This window comes from Nannobrachium achirus, assembly GCF_963921795.1.
Source record: "Nannobrachium achirus genome assembly, chromosome: 7".
NCBI classification, from domain to species: domain Eukaryota; kingdom Metazoa; phylum Chordata; class Actinopteri; order Myctophiformes; family Myctophidae; genus Nannobrachium; species Nannobrachium achirus.
The window spans coordinates 5,436,592-5,454,581 of NC_137816.1; the positions used below are offsets into that span (position 1 = coordinate 5,436,592).

Here is a 17,990-nt window from a genome sequence, read left to right on the forward strand (position 1 = left end):
AAAAAACGGAGGAAAGAGGAAGTAATTACCTTGAAAACAGGGGCTATAGCTCGTGGCTCATTTACCTTAATTGAATTCCAATATCTGTCTCTCATTATACTTGACCTCTACTACCGGGACGGGCTAACCGCTAGCTAACCTCTACCACAGAGGGCTAATCAAAGGGGTCAGTTAGCCATCTGGGTGCAGGCGGGGCTATTAAAAAAACCAGCTAGCCTTTTTAGCTTTTTAAATAAGAACAGATGGGCAATGATCTGAGAGATTGGAAACCCAATCAGTAACAAACTCTTTTCTTGGTCGTGGAAACAAGAGAACAGATTCAGGGCTGAACCGGTAATTCAAGGTCGAGCACGACATTTTAGGCTTTTGACAGGGGTGTGTGTACCTCTCCCGTATGAGACGATCTGATACGTATCTGGATAAACATGAGCTACGATACGATTCCGGGACGATGAGTTTTAATAGGGAATGATTTGGGGCAATCTGAAATAGATCATAATACGGACCAAAAAGACAGCATATTAGTCTGCTCTTATTTTAAATTCCGCAAGCCTAAACAATTACAGCATAGAAAGGAGCATAGACTCTTCGTTTTGCTTCCGACCGCGTTGCGTCATGACGTATGCACCGGCGTGTTTAACCAGCACTCGCAGCAAGCGACTGTTTACCTGGTTACCACGGCAACGCTAACTCGACTCCAGCTGTGTTAAGGACCTGGGAGTGAGTGTGTGTGTAGAGTGAGTAGGGAGGCACAAGTTTACCCTAACCCTAGTGAATTAGCAGCGGTGGTCATTAATATTTGAACAATAACTATCCCTAAACGAGGACATGGTTAGAAAACAAACACTCAATAAAAGCTTACTGATGATGAAGATGTATGAAACGGTTTTCGTATAATAAAATCATCAGTCTGTGACAATCAGGGTTCAAGTCCAACATCCAGTATCCTAATGATTAATTCCTTGCGCTACTGGGTCAGAGGTAGCAAGTAAGCCTGTTGGCTGGAGCCCATATTCCATTAAAGAAGTCCAGCTAAAGAGAAATCTGAGACAAACTGATCTGATGTGATCATAGCCTTGCCAGGGTTGTATCAGATATTAAGCCTTCTTCATTCTACACAAAAGGAACATCACCAGCCGAGCAGAAGGTCAGAAGGACTATACAGTACACACAGCGCTGATCATAAAAAACATGCATTAATAGACCATTAAAAACATGAATTAAAATAGCAAAACAAAATAATTATGAACCTTTGGAGGCAGGAGCAAACCTGCACAGTGGAGGTGGATATGGATGGCCATATTCACCCAGCCGCGGGTGTGTTGTTCTGTCTTGATATTTGATTTTGTATTTAATTTCGGGGGTCCTTCACGTGAAAAGGTTTGAGAACCACCGACATGGTAGTCTCTCAAGAACAGACTAACTGAGCTCCAGTTGAGTGAAAAGGACCCTTTCTTTGACGACGGCTGGCCAGATTGCTGACATGGAAACACAGGTTTTTCTAAAAATCTTAGAATTCAAAAGACACTTATAGAACAGCACACAGAAGTGCATATGAACCACCCACCCACCCACCCATCTCCTGCTGATTGTGCCCAGTTTGTATGGTCAAATAAAAGAAGAAGAGGGGTATACACACGGTGAGAGGCAGATTGGGAAGTCCACGTACCCCGATGATAGCGTTAAGCTCAGTCATAGTCACCTGCTTAGCTCGCTCAACAGCCTGCGCCACCTGCTGTTGATGCTAACACACACACACAAAAACAAACAGATTAGATTTTATTCACAGAACAAGATTTTTTTTTTTTTTTTACAAAGATGGGGAAAATGTTACTAGGGCTGTCACGATTATGACATCTTACGTGACGATTATTGTCACTCAAATAATTGCGATTAACGATTTAATTGTGTATTTGTCGTTGATAATTACATTTCTGTTTGGCTTTTAGGCTTTGAGGTTTCACATGGCAGATATGACACATAACCTAAATATACAAAGAAATTTGACAACTTACTACTTAAAAAATAACATTGATTGTGGAAATAGCCGATCTACAAGCTCACAACGCGCCGCATCGCGACGCGTTGTGAGCTTGTAGATCTGCTATTTCCACTATTTCTGAAAATGTTTGTAAATGTATGAACATTTTTCAACATTCACAATTATGACCAAATATTTGCAATTATGTCAAAAAATTGCGATTAGACGATTATGTAATAATTGTGACAGCCCTAAATGTTACATATTGAAGCAGCAAACACGGATACTTTGCACATTACTAGTCTCAGGAAATATGTCCATACTTTCCAATTGCTCATGACGTACAAAATGTCCTTCAGAGGACCACTATCTCCAAGTGCACTGGTACAGACTCACTACCTATCAATCCCTATGTATGTAACACTAGCTGAATGCTAAGAGACACTCAATACTGAATAGTGTCATCTACTGTGTCTTGTACCGTATGTCTTGCACTCTTGATAGTCGGGGATATCTTCAGAAATAGTGTCATATCCTGGAATAAATTCCTTACCAAAACATTTCTTCACCAATGTGTTTGTAAAGGTGTCTAGTAACACATCCCACAAAGACTGAAATTCAGTTTCCCTAGGAGAATCCTTGACAGCTGCTGAAAGTTGGGATCCCATTAAATTAACTATACAGGACAAAACACACCAAAATAAATATGCTCCAAGTAGCATGTGAGGGGTCAAACTAGGGGTTTTTCATGATTCTGAATTCATTACAAGCATTCATTTTGCACAAAAAACATTCATTGGGCTAAAAAAAAGGCCTCACAACCCTATGGTTTAGTGATGAGTTATCACTTCTCACAGTTTTGTGGGAGCCGCCTTCACCCCAAGGAATGTTTAGTGCGAAACAAATGCTTGCAATGGATTTAGAATCATGAACAAACCCTAGTTTGATCCCTCACATGCTACTTAAAGCATATTTATTTTGGTGTGTTTTATCCTGTAGGCTATAGTTAAGTTAATGGGACCCCAACTTTCATCAGCTGTCAAGGATTCTTCTAGGGAAACTGAATTTCAGTCTTTGTGAGATGTGTTACTAGACACCTTTACAAACACATTGGTGAAGAAATGTTTTGGTAAGGAATTTATTCCAGGACTTTAAGATATCCCCCGACTATGAGTCTCTTTACACTGCATGGTTCCTGGTGTCTGTGTTCCCATCCCTGTTTTCATTGCTATAGTATCTGTCAATGCCTCTGCACCAAGGCCACTGAGACCACAGCTTCATTGTGCTTTTAGTCTGATATAATATTCTGCTTCGATACATCGGCGGGGCATTCTTGGGCACCACTCACCTCTTGAGACAAGAAAGGCATGATCTGAGCCAGGATTGCATTGAGACGTTTGGCAATCTCCGTCTGGAACAGATGAAAGAGAAAATGTTAGAATTATAGTCTTTGGATATACTTTAAGTCAAGGGCTTCTCTCTCTCTCGCTCCATCCATCTCTCTCATTCTATCCCTCCCTCCAGAGACGTGCTGGCCATTGGGAAAAGCGGGACAACTCCCGAATGGCCGGTTCATTCCTGGGCCGGTCCAGGCTGGCCATTAGGATTTTTTTTAAATAAAATGTCGTCCTTCGTTCCATTTTGGGGGCTGGGCGGCCAACAAAGTAAATTGTCACTGTCGGGCAGAAACCTTGTTATCTCCAAGTTTCAAATTTGTAATTTTTTTTTTTCGCAAAGCAAAGCTCTGCTTCATAATACAAGGCCGTCGCACAACAGATCTACAAGTTGTAGATCGGCTGTTTTCACAATTTAAATCATTTTTAATATGATAAATACAAATCAAGCGGTTTTGGACATACAAGGTTTCCACCCGACAACGACGAAATACAACTCATGTAATTGGCCCACTGGCTTGTCACTTTGTCACAAATCTTTGAGTAGCAGCAGCGCTATAGAGAGCGATCTCTCTCTATAGCGCGCAAAGAGGGCCTCTCCAACTCTTTTTCCCAGGCTGAATCAGGGGCCCAGCATGTCCCTGCACAAAACCATCCCAATCTCTGTCTGGAAAGACCATCCATTTCTTAACTAAATGGGCGCAGTTACAACCAAACCAAATTGTGTTCCCCGGCCCCTCTCTCTCCTGCTGCCATTAGACTCGGGTCTAATGGTATTAGGAGGTTGAAATATGCTAATACCATCTGGCCGGAGAGAGGCCTAACGAAGACCATGCTTTATAATTACAGCATAGAGAGCAAAGGGGCGGGGAGAGCAGGCTGGGAGAAATAAAAGGCAGACAGGTTAACTCTCAAATACCGGGAACGCAAGACCCCGAGTCGCGTTAGATTTTAACCACTTTAACCATTACTTTATGCTTTAACTTTAGAAAAATAGCAGATATACAAGCTCACAGCGCGGCTGCGAGCTTGTAGATCTGCTATTTTTGAAAAATCGTGAAAACGAGTGCAAGTCTTTGACTATCTTTGACCCGATCTTTGACCCGACTTCTAAATTCTTCCTCTAAATCATGCTGTTCTCAAACCTTTTCGTCTCAAGGACCCCCAAAATTACAGGTATTTGGCCACGGACCCCCCCATCTCAAAATATGTTGTTCCAGGGACCACCCAGAAGTAAATATTTGAGTCACAAATGTTTGCCTTTAAGTAGATATATTCAAAGACTTGCAAAAAAATTGCAGAAAAAATAGCAGATCTACAAGCTCGCAGCGCGGCACTCGGTGCCGCGCTGTGAGCTTGTATATCTGCTATTTTTCAGTGGTTAAAGCAGTCAATAATCCTAGGCCTAAATGGGTTAACTTACTGGCCCTATCTGTCAGAGCTATCAGTGGTATCGAGCGAGGGGGGATATTAGCCGAGGAGAGTCAGATGATACTGCTGGGCTAGCGTTCACACAGAGCACTTTACAGTGTTACGTTTTTGGACAAATGGATATGGCTGTACCGCTGCCTGCTGCACTTGGATGTACCCGAGACAGATTGCTCCAATCCATTTCCTTTTTAAAATCTCTAGTTTCCACAGTGAGTGGGTGGGGGGGGGGGGGGGTTGGAGGGTGGATGCACAAAGGTACAGAGAAAGGACGTAATGTAAAAAAAATCACACTCAATGTGAAGTGAGCGGTGGTCGCTCGCATAACTTGCATAACGTCTTCAATTGGTAATTGGTGATGTAATACAGGCTACACACACACACACACATTGCTATGGCAAAACGCTGAGGAAAACACATTGCTATGGCAAAACGCTGAGGAAAACACATTGTTATGGCAAAACGCTGAGGAAAACACATTGCTATGGCAAAACGCTGAGGAAAAGTGGCTACAGACACACGCACTACAGACACACCAATCTATGGAGCGGTTTACCACCGCTCAAAAAAGCAGACACAGGAAGGGGAGAGGAGAGGAGAGAGGAGAGAGAAATCCCCTGATTTGACATTTGGGTAATCTGTTCTGACTGAGCCAAAGGGTTGTGAACTAATTGATTCAGAGGGATCAGGGGCAGATGGTTCAGCAGGTGCGTATGGGGGAGACGTGGTCTATCCCCTCTTTTTTTATATTGTGGCATTCCTTTCGTTACCCCCCCCCCCACCCCCCCTTCCTCCCCCCTCCCAAACGCTGTTCAACTGTGAAATGGGTAAGGGAGGAGGAGGAGAAGAGGATGTGCCAGTGGCCTTTGAGCACAATGATTATCCAACTCCCTTTTTATTTTGGAGTGTGTGTGTGTGTGTGTGTGTGTGTGTGTGTGTGTGTGTGTGTGTGTGTGTGTGTGTGTGTGTGTGTGCATTCACGAATAGGGATTCATAATATTCAAATTATTCGACCTCAAAGTATTCGAATAGTCGAATATTCGACAGGACTGGCCAAACTATGAAATATTAAGTAAGCAAGAGGCGAACATTGTGAAAATAGCCTATCTACATGCTGCGAGGCGTTGTGAGCATGTAGATCGGCTATTTTCACAATATTTATCTGCAGAACCGAGTCACGTTAAATGTAATACCTACAATTCCAAGTGCTTGTCTGGGTGGGAGTCCCCAGTTCAAATATGTTTATTTAGGGGGTCACAGCCTAAAAAGGGTTGAGGGGCATTGACAACTCATTCTTATGACTTCCTATCTAGCTAAGCTTTTTTTTAAAGAGAAAACAATAAAAAGAAAAAAAAAGCGAATATTCGACTTCGGTGAACATTGTCGAATAGTGACTTTGATATTCGAATATTCGAATATTTGGTGAATGCCCTAGTGTGTGTGTGTGTGTGTGGGGGGGGGGGGGGGTGCTTTCCCGGCCTGTCCCGAGAATTATCTCACAACCCCGTGTCTGACCTCCGACCCCACTCCACTCTCTCCATCTGACCTCTCTCCTCCTCCTCCTACCGCTCCACCACCACCACCTCCTCCTCCAACGTCTCTAATCTCCTAAAACTCACTCCTATGTTTCTCTCCTCTCCCTCCCATGCCAACCCCTACCTCCCCCCCCTCTTTCTGTTCCGTTGCTGGGGCAACCCTATCTGGCGGCGGGCTGATCGTTATGTAAATTGGAAGCAGTGGCTCTGACCAGAACAGCCCGTGTAAAATCATATTAGGTGCATAGAGAGGCAGGTCATTAAATTGAATTTTCGGCCCGTCGAACCGATCGGCATGGGAAATTAATGAGGGATGAATGGTAGTGTGCGGGGTGGGGGAGGGGGAGGGGGTGTCGCTGGGGTTGAGAGGCTGCTGGGGGCTCCATCTTGAAAGAGGGTGGGTGGGTGGGTCGGAGGGAGGGAGGGAGGGATGGGAGTCTAACACGAGGGGGGCTTGGCTCTGTGGAGACTCAATCATTAGCGACGACTAGATATACAATGACACTAAAAGGCCCAGACAAAACAATATCAGACATTGGAATATCATAATTGTTTTAGGCCTAGAATTATTGAATGTTTTAACCAGTGAAAGATAGCAGATCTACAAGCTCACAGCGCGGCACTCGAGAGCTTGTAGATCAGCTATTTTTGAAAAAAAGTCGTGAAAATGTGTTCAAATATTTGAATATAAGGCCTATGTATTTTCAAAGCGAACGTTTGTAACTCAAACTTTGCTTCTGGGGGGGTCCCTGGAAGTCTGGAACTAAATATTTTGAGATGGGGGTCCGTGGCCAAATACATATAATTTTGGGGGTCCTTCACATGAAAAGGTTTGAGAACCACTGACATAGCAGTCTCTCAAGAACAGACTAACTGAGCTCCAGTTGAAGTGAAAAGGACCTTTTCTTTGACGATGGCTGGCCAGATTGCTGACATAGAAACATAGGTTTTTCAAAAAATCTTAGAAGGATTCAAAAGACACTTCGGGTCAAAATTCGAATTTTCACGATTTTTCAAAAATAGCAGATCTACAAGCTCGCAGCGCGGCACTCGGTGCCGCGCTGTGAGATTGTATATCTGCTATTTTTCAATAGTTAAAGCATAAAATAACGATACACAATAATGTGTACCCGTTCTGAATTAATAAACAGTTGTATACTCAGATATTCTATAATCGCCATCATCACGTGCCCCACAGTTGGAAAGACAAGAGGCCATGTTCTCAGTTATTCAGACCTCCCATCTTATTTATTTTTACCTAGAATCTTCGATTCATGAATAATAAATAAATCAGTGCTAAAAACTAAGGATGTCTCTTGATAGTGATATAGTATAACAGTGGCATTAAAATGGTTTAGGCTTAACAATATTATTGCTGCGTTAACGTTGACAGCCGTAATAAAATCATATACAGTACAGGTGACAAACTGTTTCCACTTGAAAGGATTATTCTCAACAGGCAAAGGTGCAACAAATCATTTGCACAGCCAAGACCACTTTGATGTATTCAGGGTTCCCCAAATGTTCCCAAACCTTTGGCTTCCCTGTATGAATAATACACCAGCATTACATAATGAAGCCATTATAACAACGCAAGACATTCCTTTTCTGTCACATTTATGGACTCTCATGTTTAGCAATTGTGATGCTTATTTCTGCATAATTTTGCCTGGGATGATTCAACAAGCGTTAAAAAGGTTGTAAGACACCATTACGACTGAGATCGTAACTCAAGTGCAAAGCCTGGGGAATGTACAGTACCAGGGACGTGCTGGGTCCCTGATTCAGGCCGGGAAAAAGAGTTGTAGAGGCCCTCATTGCGTGCTATAGAGAGAGATCTCTCTCTATAGCGCTACTGCTACTCAAAGATTTGCCATTTCAGATCATGACAAGTGACAAGCCAGTGGGCCAATTACAAGAGTTATATTTTGTCGTTGTCGGGTGGAAACCTTGTCCAAAACCGTTTGTTTTGTATTTATCATTTAAAAAATGATTTAAACTAGTGAAAACAGCCAATCTACAAGCACACGCCGCCTCGCGGTGCGAGGCGTTGTGTGCTTGTAGATCTGCTGTTTTCACTACTTTTGTGCGACGGCCTTGTATGATGAAGCAGGGCTTTGCTTTGCGAAAAAATGTACACATTTGAAACTTGGAGATACGAGGTTTTCTGCCCGACAGTGACGATTTACTTTGTTGGCCGCCCAGCCCCCAAAATGTAACGAAGGCCGACATTTTATTTGTATTTTTTTCCTAATGGCCGGGCCTGGACCGGCCGGGAATGAACCGGCCTTTCGGGAGTTGTCCCGCTTTTCCCAATGGCCAGCACGTCCCTGTACAGTACAATCGCTTTCCCAGAGCGCCTATGGCTTATCCTTCCCTCACAGTTGGGGTGCCTCGCAATAAGTTCTGACAGACCTCCCAAGTACACAACTGTTTCCGACAGTTTACAGAAGATCTGTAAAGCCCCTTTTCGACTGCAGCTTTAGCACCACACCACACTACACCACACCGCACCACATACAAATATTGACATTTTCCATTACACAAAAGTACCCCTATCGGTAACAAACAAATTGACCCTTTTAACTGTGATTATAATATAATAATACATTTGTATTACAACTATCCTAAATTATAATACACTATAATGGATTATAACTGTGATTATAATACACTATAAAGTATTAATGTATTACTATGATAATTATAATACACTATAATCGATTATAATAGTGTATAACACTATTATCATGTATTACAACTATATCCTGGTGGTCTAAATGAAAAGTCAGTGAGTGATCAATCATTATGAAGTGTTTGGCCCCGTTTGGCCTAGCTCAGACCTACTCTGGAGTGGATACCTTTTAGTACCACGTTTGGTACCACTTTCACACCACTCTACCCAGGTCCTTGTAGTGGAAAACCTGGCACAAGTGGGCGGTGGGGTGTGGAGTGGTGTGGTGTTGGGCATGTGGAAAAGGGGCTTAAATGGACCTATACTAGTAAGATTCTTGACTATCTGGCCAACCACAGCGTTTCTCTGACGATTCTAGTTGTTATCATTCTGGGGGGAGTTTGTTCATGTTTTTGTGAGGGTATCAACCCTAGGAGACACGGGGAGAACATGCAAACTCCACACAGAAAGGCCCTATCGCCAACCCCACCTAGGGTGTGAGCGATAGGCAGAGTTGGGTGTAACGCGTTACAAAGTAACGCGTTACTGTAATAATACTACTTTTTTCGGTAACGAGTAGTGTAACGGTACTACTCCTCCGAAATAATAATAACACTACAAATACTGCCTGGTCGCGTTACTCGCTACTCGCTACTTTCGTGCCTGCAGTTTCTGCTTCTGCCTTCAGCAGGAACCGATTGTAGGCCTAAACATCATCACTTGTCTTTTAAAACATTGGAACTGCCATTTCTCTAAAATAACTAACCAAAGAAGAGGTAATCAAACACATTTGATTGTCAGCGCAGCAGCAGGTCACGGTGACACTGTGGCAATCAAGCAGCAGCCAGCAGCCACCCGACATTTGATAACCATCGCATATAGATTAATACAAGGGACTAAAAACAGCAAACCCCCCAAATACGGATATTTATAATATCAAGCAAAGAAATGAGTTACCTTTTGCCTATGAGAGAAAGGGAGAGAGAGAGAAAAGAGAAAAAAAGAGTGGCACGGCAGCGCATCACGAGGTGCGCAAAGCCGACGTTTGAATCACAGCCTAGATTAATATCCTACACGTGACAAGATACATTAAAACCCCCAAATAGTGAGTATTAAATATCCAGCGAGCCACAAGAATGAATTAGCCTACTGGAAATGTACGGTAGGCTGAGAGAGAGAGGGAAAAAGAGCACCTCACCTTTGCTCTGAGACTCTGACATGAGCTGATGATGACGGACAATTAATAATTCCTTATGCAAAACCATCGCTGTTATGTTGCTTTTTTAAGCAAATGGGAAGTTTTCCGCTGCTAGAATTAGTTTGACCTTGTTTTAGTGCTTCTGCTGCACACAGAGTCATCTCATTGTAGTTCCATCACTTTCGCCCGCTACAGTAGGGTAGAGTGGGGGAATAGGCCCCCCCTGGGGTAATAAGCCCCCCAGCTGTATTTGACTACAGAACTACCTACTTACTAATACAAATTATAATAATTACTATGACCTGCTGCGCTCTGTGGGGGGAGAATCTCCGCCAGGTCATGTCCACCCCTGGACTGGAAAATTCATAGGAGCCAAATGGAATGAAATCTGCTTAAACTGACTGACATATGGATACAGAACTATAGGCTATATAATGTCAGGTGGAAACCTTGTATGTCCATAAATAAATGAATAAACTCATATGTGAGCTTGAGCTAAATAAGGCCACAGGGGCTCAGAAATAATTTAATTATTATAATTTTGATTAATTATTATAACTTCGTATTATTATTATTACCCTCATTCAAATGACCACCAGTGAGCCCTGCTCACCTCATTGAACAACATAACTGTATTGTATTAGATATTATAATAATATATAATAAATATTTAATACATCTAATATATGTTGGCAATGCATCTCAGGCTTTTTTATGGAGTAACGCAAAAGTAGTGTAACGAGTAGTGTAACAAGTTACTTTCTCCAGGAAGTAATGAAGTAGTGTAAGGCACTACTTTTTTCAGAGGTAATATGTAATATGTAGTGCACTACTTTTTGGAGTAACGGATCCCAACTCTGGCGATAGGGCCTAAACATGGAGATGTGGAGAACACTATATATGAAGATAGTCCAGTCCATCATGTCATATGGGACTACCGTCATAGACAGTAGCCATTGTTAGGCCGGAGTCAATGGCTGTCTGTCTGACTGTCTGTACAGGAAGTGATGTCACATGACATACTTTTTATGCCCATATATGAGTCATTCTGTACCACATCTCCATGTTTAGGCCAAACAGGTTTGCTCCATTTCTCCATGTATAGGTCCAAATGACCTCGGTCGCGCCAATTCTTGACCATCTGGCCAACCACAGCGTTTCTCTGACGATTCTAGTTGTTGTCATTCTGGGGGGAGTTTGTTCATGTTTTTGTGAGGGTATCAACCCTAGGAGACACGGGGAGAACATGCAAACTCCACACAGAAAGGCCCTATCGCTCACACCCTAGGTTGGGTTGGCGATAGGGCCTTTCTGTGTGGAGTTTGCCTAAACATGGAGATGTGGTACAGAAGGACTCATATATGGGCATAAAAAGTATGTCATGTGACATCACTTCCTGTACAGACAGTCAGACAGACAGCCATTGACTCCGACCTAACAATAGCTACTGTCTATGACGGTAGTTCCATATGACAAATTGGACTAGACTATCTCCATATATAGCGTTATCCACACCTCCATGTTAGGACTCATATATGGGCATAAAAAGTATGTCATGTGACATCACTTCCTGTACAGACAGTCAGCCATTGACTCCGGATTAACAATGGCTACTGTCTATGACGGTAGTCCCATATGACATATTGGACTAGACTATCTCCATATATAGTGTTATCCACATCTCCATGTTTAGACAGCCAATGACTCCGGCCTAACAATGGCTACTTTCTATGACGGTAGTCCCTTATGACATGATGGACTGGACTATCTCCATATATAGTGTTATCCACATTTCGTGTAGCCGCCCTGTACAGGAAGTGATGTCACAACTCGCTGACATCACACTGACATCACAGAGGATACGGACGGTCACGAGGATACGGAAGGAAGGAAGGACACTCAAGTGACACGGTTCTTCAGAGTATATGCGACCTTCGGTCGCAATAAACCTATTTACACGTTACTTTTGACAGTCATATTGAAGTAAAAGATCCAAATACATCCAACATGTTATAGTGTCTCCGCACTCCAAAATGACTCATTCCCTTCAGCCAGGCAACATTTTTTCCCAGAGTGCTTTTAGCAGGCAGAGACACAGCGGCTGGAAATAGAGTTTATTGTCACTCTTAAGCCGTTGAAAACAGAAGCCCTTGAGCTTGCAGAGGCTTTTCACTGCAGCCTCCACAATTACAGGTACTCAGTGTTGTCTAGCAGTGCCAGAGCTTGGAGAGGCCCTCTCCACAATGAACTCCCCCCCCCCACCCACCCCCATCCCATCCCTGTCAATGGCGCGTTGAAAGCCATTTGGCTGTTTTGTCGCTCGAGGCTTTAGCCCCTGAGTGGAGAGGAGAGACTATGACGAGGATTCAATTGCGGAGGATAACAAGTGGCATATGATGGGTAGAAAGAAAAGACGTCAATTTGGGACTTAACTCCATCTTCTCGGGGCAGAAGAGAGAGAGAGATAAGAGTCGGGGGTGGGGGAAAGACAATCAAGGTAGGCTACAATGTTTCTTATTCTGTACGTATTGGCTTATGTGGATGACGTCTTGAGGAAGACATCTGCGTTGGTGAATACAACTATAATAGGAGAAATAAAATTGTTGCACAGATCAGCCTTGATGCAAAAAAAATATATTAGATCTACTGCCATGTGAGGTGCCTGCTGGCCTAGTGGTCAAGGCGCATATCACATACCAGGCTATGATGCCTGCTGGCGTCGCCGGTTCGATTCCCGATCCGGACGACCTTTGCCACATGTCATTCCCCATCTCTCTCCCCATTTCCTGTCAGTCTACTATCCTATAAAATAAAGGCATAAAAAGCCCCAAAACAAATCTAAAAAAAAAAAAAAAGATCTACTGCCATGTGTCGATTTCTTTTATGAGGTTATGCCAAATATGTCATGCACAAAATGCACACAATAGACTTTTTTGGACGTGCACAACAAATGCCCACTCCCACACATTAAATGTGTACTACTTTCCAACAAATCCTATCCAGGCAGTTACTTTCAAAATGTGAACCAACAAGGACAAAACGTTTAAATCTCTTCTGAGTTGCTCTGCCAACAGAAACCGAGAAACTACACACACACACACACACACACACACACACACACACACACACACACACACACACACACACACACACACACACACACACACACACACACACACACACACACACACACACACACACACACACACACACACACACACACACACACAGTGCAAGTTGTTTCAGTAAACACACACTAATTGTGCGGCGCTGTTCATCCAGCGATCCTCGCCTGGCTATCATAATAAGGCATGTTTCGCAGCCTCCAGTAACCTCAACAACCTCTCCCGTTTTTTGTTTTTTTGTCCGCGTTCTCCGAGTCAGTTTGTTTTGGCTTACGGACAAGTCAGCCGTCATCACCTTGGCAAACAATTCCAGGAATCCCGTATAAATTATTCATTCGCACAGTTCGCACAAGCCAGGGACGTGCTGGGCCCCTGATTCAGCCTGGGAAAAAAGAGTTGTAGAGGCCCTCATTGCGCTGCTATAGAGAGAGATCTCTCTCTATAGCGCTGCTGCTGCTACTCAAAGATTTGCCATTTCAGATCATGCCAAGTGACAAGCCAGTGGGCCAATTAGATGAGTTATATTTCGTCGTTGTCGGGTGGAAACCTTGTATGTCCAAAAGCGTTTGTTTTTTATTTATCATTTAAAAAAGTATTTAAACTAGTGAAAACAGCCGATCTACAAGCACACAACGCCTCGCACCGCGAGGCGTTGTGTGCTTGTAGATCGGCTGTTTTCACTACTTTTGTGCAACGGCCTTGTATGATGCTACGAGGTTTCTGCCCGACAGTGACGACAGTTACTTTGTTGGCCGCCCAGCCCCCAAAATGGAACAAAGGCAGACATTTTATTTAATTTGTTTTCCTATTGGCCGGCCTGGACCGGCCGGGAATGAACCGGCCGTTCGGGAGTTGTCCCGCTTTTCCCAATGGCCAGCACGTCCCTGGCACAAGCACTCCCCACCCTCTCCGCTGCTGTTCCCCCTTTTCTCTACTTCTGCAATTCCTTTCACTCACTCACCACCCACCCACGGAACTGACACGACTTTCCTTGATAAGCCACAAAGAGAGATTCTCTGTTATTTCAACTCAAAGCGTCATGGGAGGTTACCAAGGCTTACGCTCAAACAACCAGAGTCACATAAGCATAAACATCCGAAAAACTAGCGAAAGTATAGCACGACACTCACTCCATGCAAAATTATATTCTATTAATTGCAGTGATGCTACTAACCCTGCATCCTGAGTCCCTGACCCATATGTTTTTATAGTGGACTCATTAAACTAAGCATCCCTGCATCCCCAGGATGCATATAACACTATCCTTCCTGCTATCAATCATTTCACTGCACCAGCTGAGCTGCATGTGGTCGAGTCTCCACAGCTCAGTAAACTCGTGCCGGTACAGCCCAGTTCTCGTCTTTGTCTGATGAAGGACAACGGGTCATGGGTTTAGAATACATTATTTTCTTAGGGAAATCTTTTTGCCATTTAACGACACTCTTATCCTGCAGATTGAAGAGTTGACGGAAACTCAAGTCATTTTCCAATTAACGTGCCGTTTTTTGTCAACTTTGTAAATGTGTGAGTATATTATAACATTACTTGCATCTGGCTTTTTGCAAGCCCTTAACTGCGCAACTCGGTGGGACGCAAAAAGGACATAACAGACATGGATGTAAGCGGCGCGCGTTGATAAAGGGTACGACAAGAGTGAGATAGAACTGAGGCAGAACAGAGGAGTGGAAAACAGATCCCCAAACACACACAAACACAAACACACGTACGTACAATCACACAGAGCAAGAGTCAGCGGGGCGCGTTGGTTTGCTGAGGCAGCCTAATGAGTTGCGCTAATTAAAATCACTTATTGACAGCGAGTGAGGGTGATTACCTCCGCCCCGCACTCTTTGCCATCAGAAGAGACGCTGTCAAAACAAATCACCCCCCTGGCAGCCATACAGAGCCCCCCACGCCAACCACTCACAGCGGCAGGATAGGGGGAAGCCGTGTCAATTAGACCTTGAAATGCTGTGTGTGCGTCGCGTACGTCAATCGAAGACAATGGGTGTTAACATAAATTATAAGGCACACATATAGGCCTATATGTGCAGATTGTGCACACGTGTGTGAGCTTAATGCCCAATGCATTACATTTTAATTGTCAGTTTTGTAGCTCCTCATGACACAATTAACCCATTTAGGGCTAGAATTATTGAATGCTTTAACCAGTGAAAAATAGCAGATATACAAGCTCACAGCGCAGCACCGAGTGCCGCGCTGCGAGCTTGTAGATCTGCTATTTTTGAAAAAGTTGTGAAAATGTGTGCAAATCTTTGAATATATGTATTTTCAAAGCGAACTCAAATTTTGCTTCTGGGGGGTCCCTGGAACTAAATATTTTGAGATGCGGGTCCGTGGCCAAATAGATATCAGTTTGGGGGTCCTTCACATGAAAAAAGTTTGAGAACCACTGACATAGTGAAAAGGACCTTTTCTTTGACGATGGCTAGCCAGATTGCTGACATAGAAACATGGGTTTTTCAAAAAAATCTTTGAAGGATTCAAAAGACACTTATAGAATCTGGTCAAAATTCTAATTTTCAAGATTTTAGAAAAATAGCAGATCTACAAGCTCGCAGCGCGGCACTCGGTGCCGCGCTGTGAGCTTGTATATCTGCTGTTTTTCAATAGTTAAAGCATAACATAATGATACACAATACAGCGTACCCGTTCTGAACGCGTTAAGTAATATCGCCCATCTGTACAATCGCTCCCTCCTATCCAATAGTGGGGGACAGCCACGGGCCATCTATTTACCACTCGCTGATGTCATCACAAACACTAGCTCACCAGGGACGGGGGAGGAGGGAGGGGGGAGGGCGGGGTCAGAGCGGCCATGCATTATTCACAGCCCCGCCGTCAACTCCATCGGGGCTTTATTGATAAACAAAAGGCGACACACCGGGGAGAGGGAGCAGTCGATTAACCCGTCTACCCCCACAGCTCCCTTCCCTTCCCATCGTTCCGTGTCCGGTCCACACCGCCAGCCTGATATCAGCTCCAACCTCCCTATTAGTGATAAGTGCCTGACAGGAAGAACCACTCAGGACAGGAGGGTATAGGATGAGAAGTAGCAACGCTCCTTTATCAACACGAACACACCTACAGTAAACAGGGCGCATCCACACTTGGCATGTTGGCACGCCTGAACCCAAAAACTGCCCACACAAGAATTCAGTTCAGGGTTCCCACACATTTTTACCAATTCATTTCCAAAACTTTTCCAGAATATTTAACCCAATTTCCAGGAGAATATAACAATAATTCAGCTCAATAACGAGTCGCTTACTCCTATGCACAATGCCCAAAGACAGGTAGTGTATGCCAGTGGTTCTCAACCTTTTCAGGCCGCGACCCCCGAAATAATCATATTTTAACTGGGGACCCCCCGGCACCCTGACGAGCACTAAGAGTTGAGGAGTTTTGTAAACACTGTTCTATTGTGAATATAGCAGATCTACATGCTCACAACGCCTCGCAACGCGAGGCGTTGTGAGCATGTAGATCTGCTATTTTCACAATTTCTGCCTCTAATGTTTGACAATTTGGACCATGTTTAATTTGTCATTTCAGAGTTATTAACAAAATCAATAACCAAAGACAATGCATAGCTATTTTTTTCCAGGACCTTCCAGGACCCTTGATCAATTCCAAAACCTTTCCAGTACTGGAAAAATATGTTTCTAATTTCAAAATATTTCCAGGAATTTCATGACCATGGGAACCCTGTACAGTAAACAGGCGCATCCACACTTGGCAAGTTTGCATACCTGAACCCCAAAACTGCCCACACAAGAACTCAGTTAGCCTGATTTCCTTTCCTTTTTTAGTATGCCGCTGTTCTAATTGGGCTTATGCCTTTAACATTGCAGGCCCACGGGTGAGAGCTATGAAGCCCCTCTCTAACGCTGCCCCCCCCCTGTACCCCTCACCTCCCTCATAAATCACATCACTCAGCTAATGATGTGTGGGCTATCGTTCATGTCATTCCATCTGAGCGGGGTGGAAAATAGGGGGTGCAAGGCAGCAGAGAAGGGTAACAAACCCAAGACTGAGAAGATGGATGAAGGAAACGCGAAGGAGGCAAAACAGAAGATCAGAAGAATGGAATTCAAAGGGTATCAAAGGCAAAGGAAATGGAAGATAAAGGGATGCAAGAAAGCAGGGACAAATGCTCTAGAATGTAACACCGTGGCTTGTCATCTGTTGATTTTAACTTTAAGGTTTAAAGGAGTAGTTCACTCATAAAATGGCCTATTTCCTATCAATTACACAACCCATAAAGGCTTGATTTCATGATTTTGTAGTTTTTGTTGCATTCCTAAGACAATATTTTTTTGACGGTCATCGAATTATTGGCCTAGGAATGCGACAAAACAAATCTCCATGAATTCAAGTAATTATTAGAACGTTTGGGTGAACTACTCCTTTAAGGAGGGCTATTACTTTCTTTTTAGTGGCTTTACTACGAGCATCTAAGCTCATCTTTGTCCATTTGTAAATCAGTGAAATGAAAGCTTTTGTAACATCCTGTTAGCACCAATGAAACATAAAACATGGCTTTGGTTCATTCTTTATCTGAAGACAGATAGTGTAAAGGGGCAAAATCCTATACGCCTACCCCAGAGTTAAAGGAGTAGTTCACCCCCAAA

General features: G+C 43.6%; 2 protein-coding genes across 2 annotated transcripts in view; one reads left to right on the forward strand and one right to left on the reverse strand.

The window, feature by feature from the left end:
* Positions 1–17,990, forward strand: part of LOC308289096 (alpha-taxilin-like) — a 621,916-nt gene that overhangs the window by 349,002 nt on the left and 254,924 nt on the right. The window lies entirely within an intron of this gene.
* LOC308289095 (transducin-like enhancer protein 3-B) overlaps positions 1–17,990 on the reverse strand; it is a 68,791-nt gene that overhangs the window by 43,083 nt on the left and 7,718 nt on the right. The window contains exons 6-7 of the mRNA XM_080730654.1: positions 3,330–3,392; positions 1,703–1,744 (exon numbers count right to left, since the gene is read on the reverse strand). Of these exons, the coding sequence (XP_080586780.1) occupies positions 1,703–1,744; positions 3,330–3,392 (105 nt within the window). The remainder of the gene's footprint in view (positions 1–1,702; positions 1,745–3,329; positions 3,393–17,990) is intronic.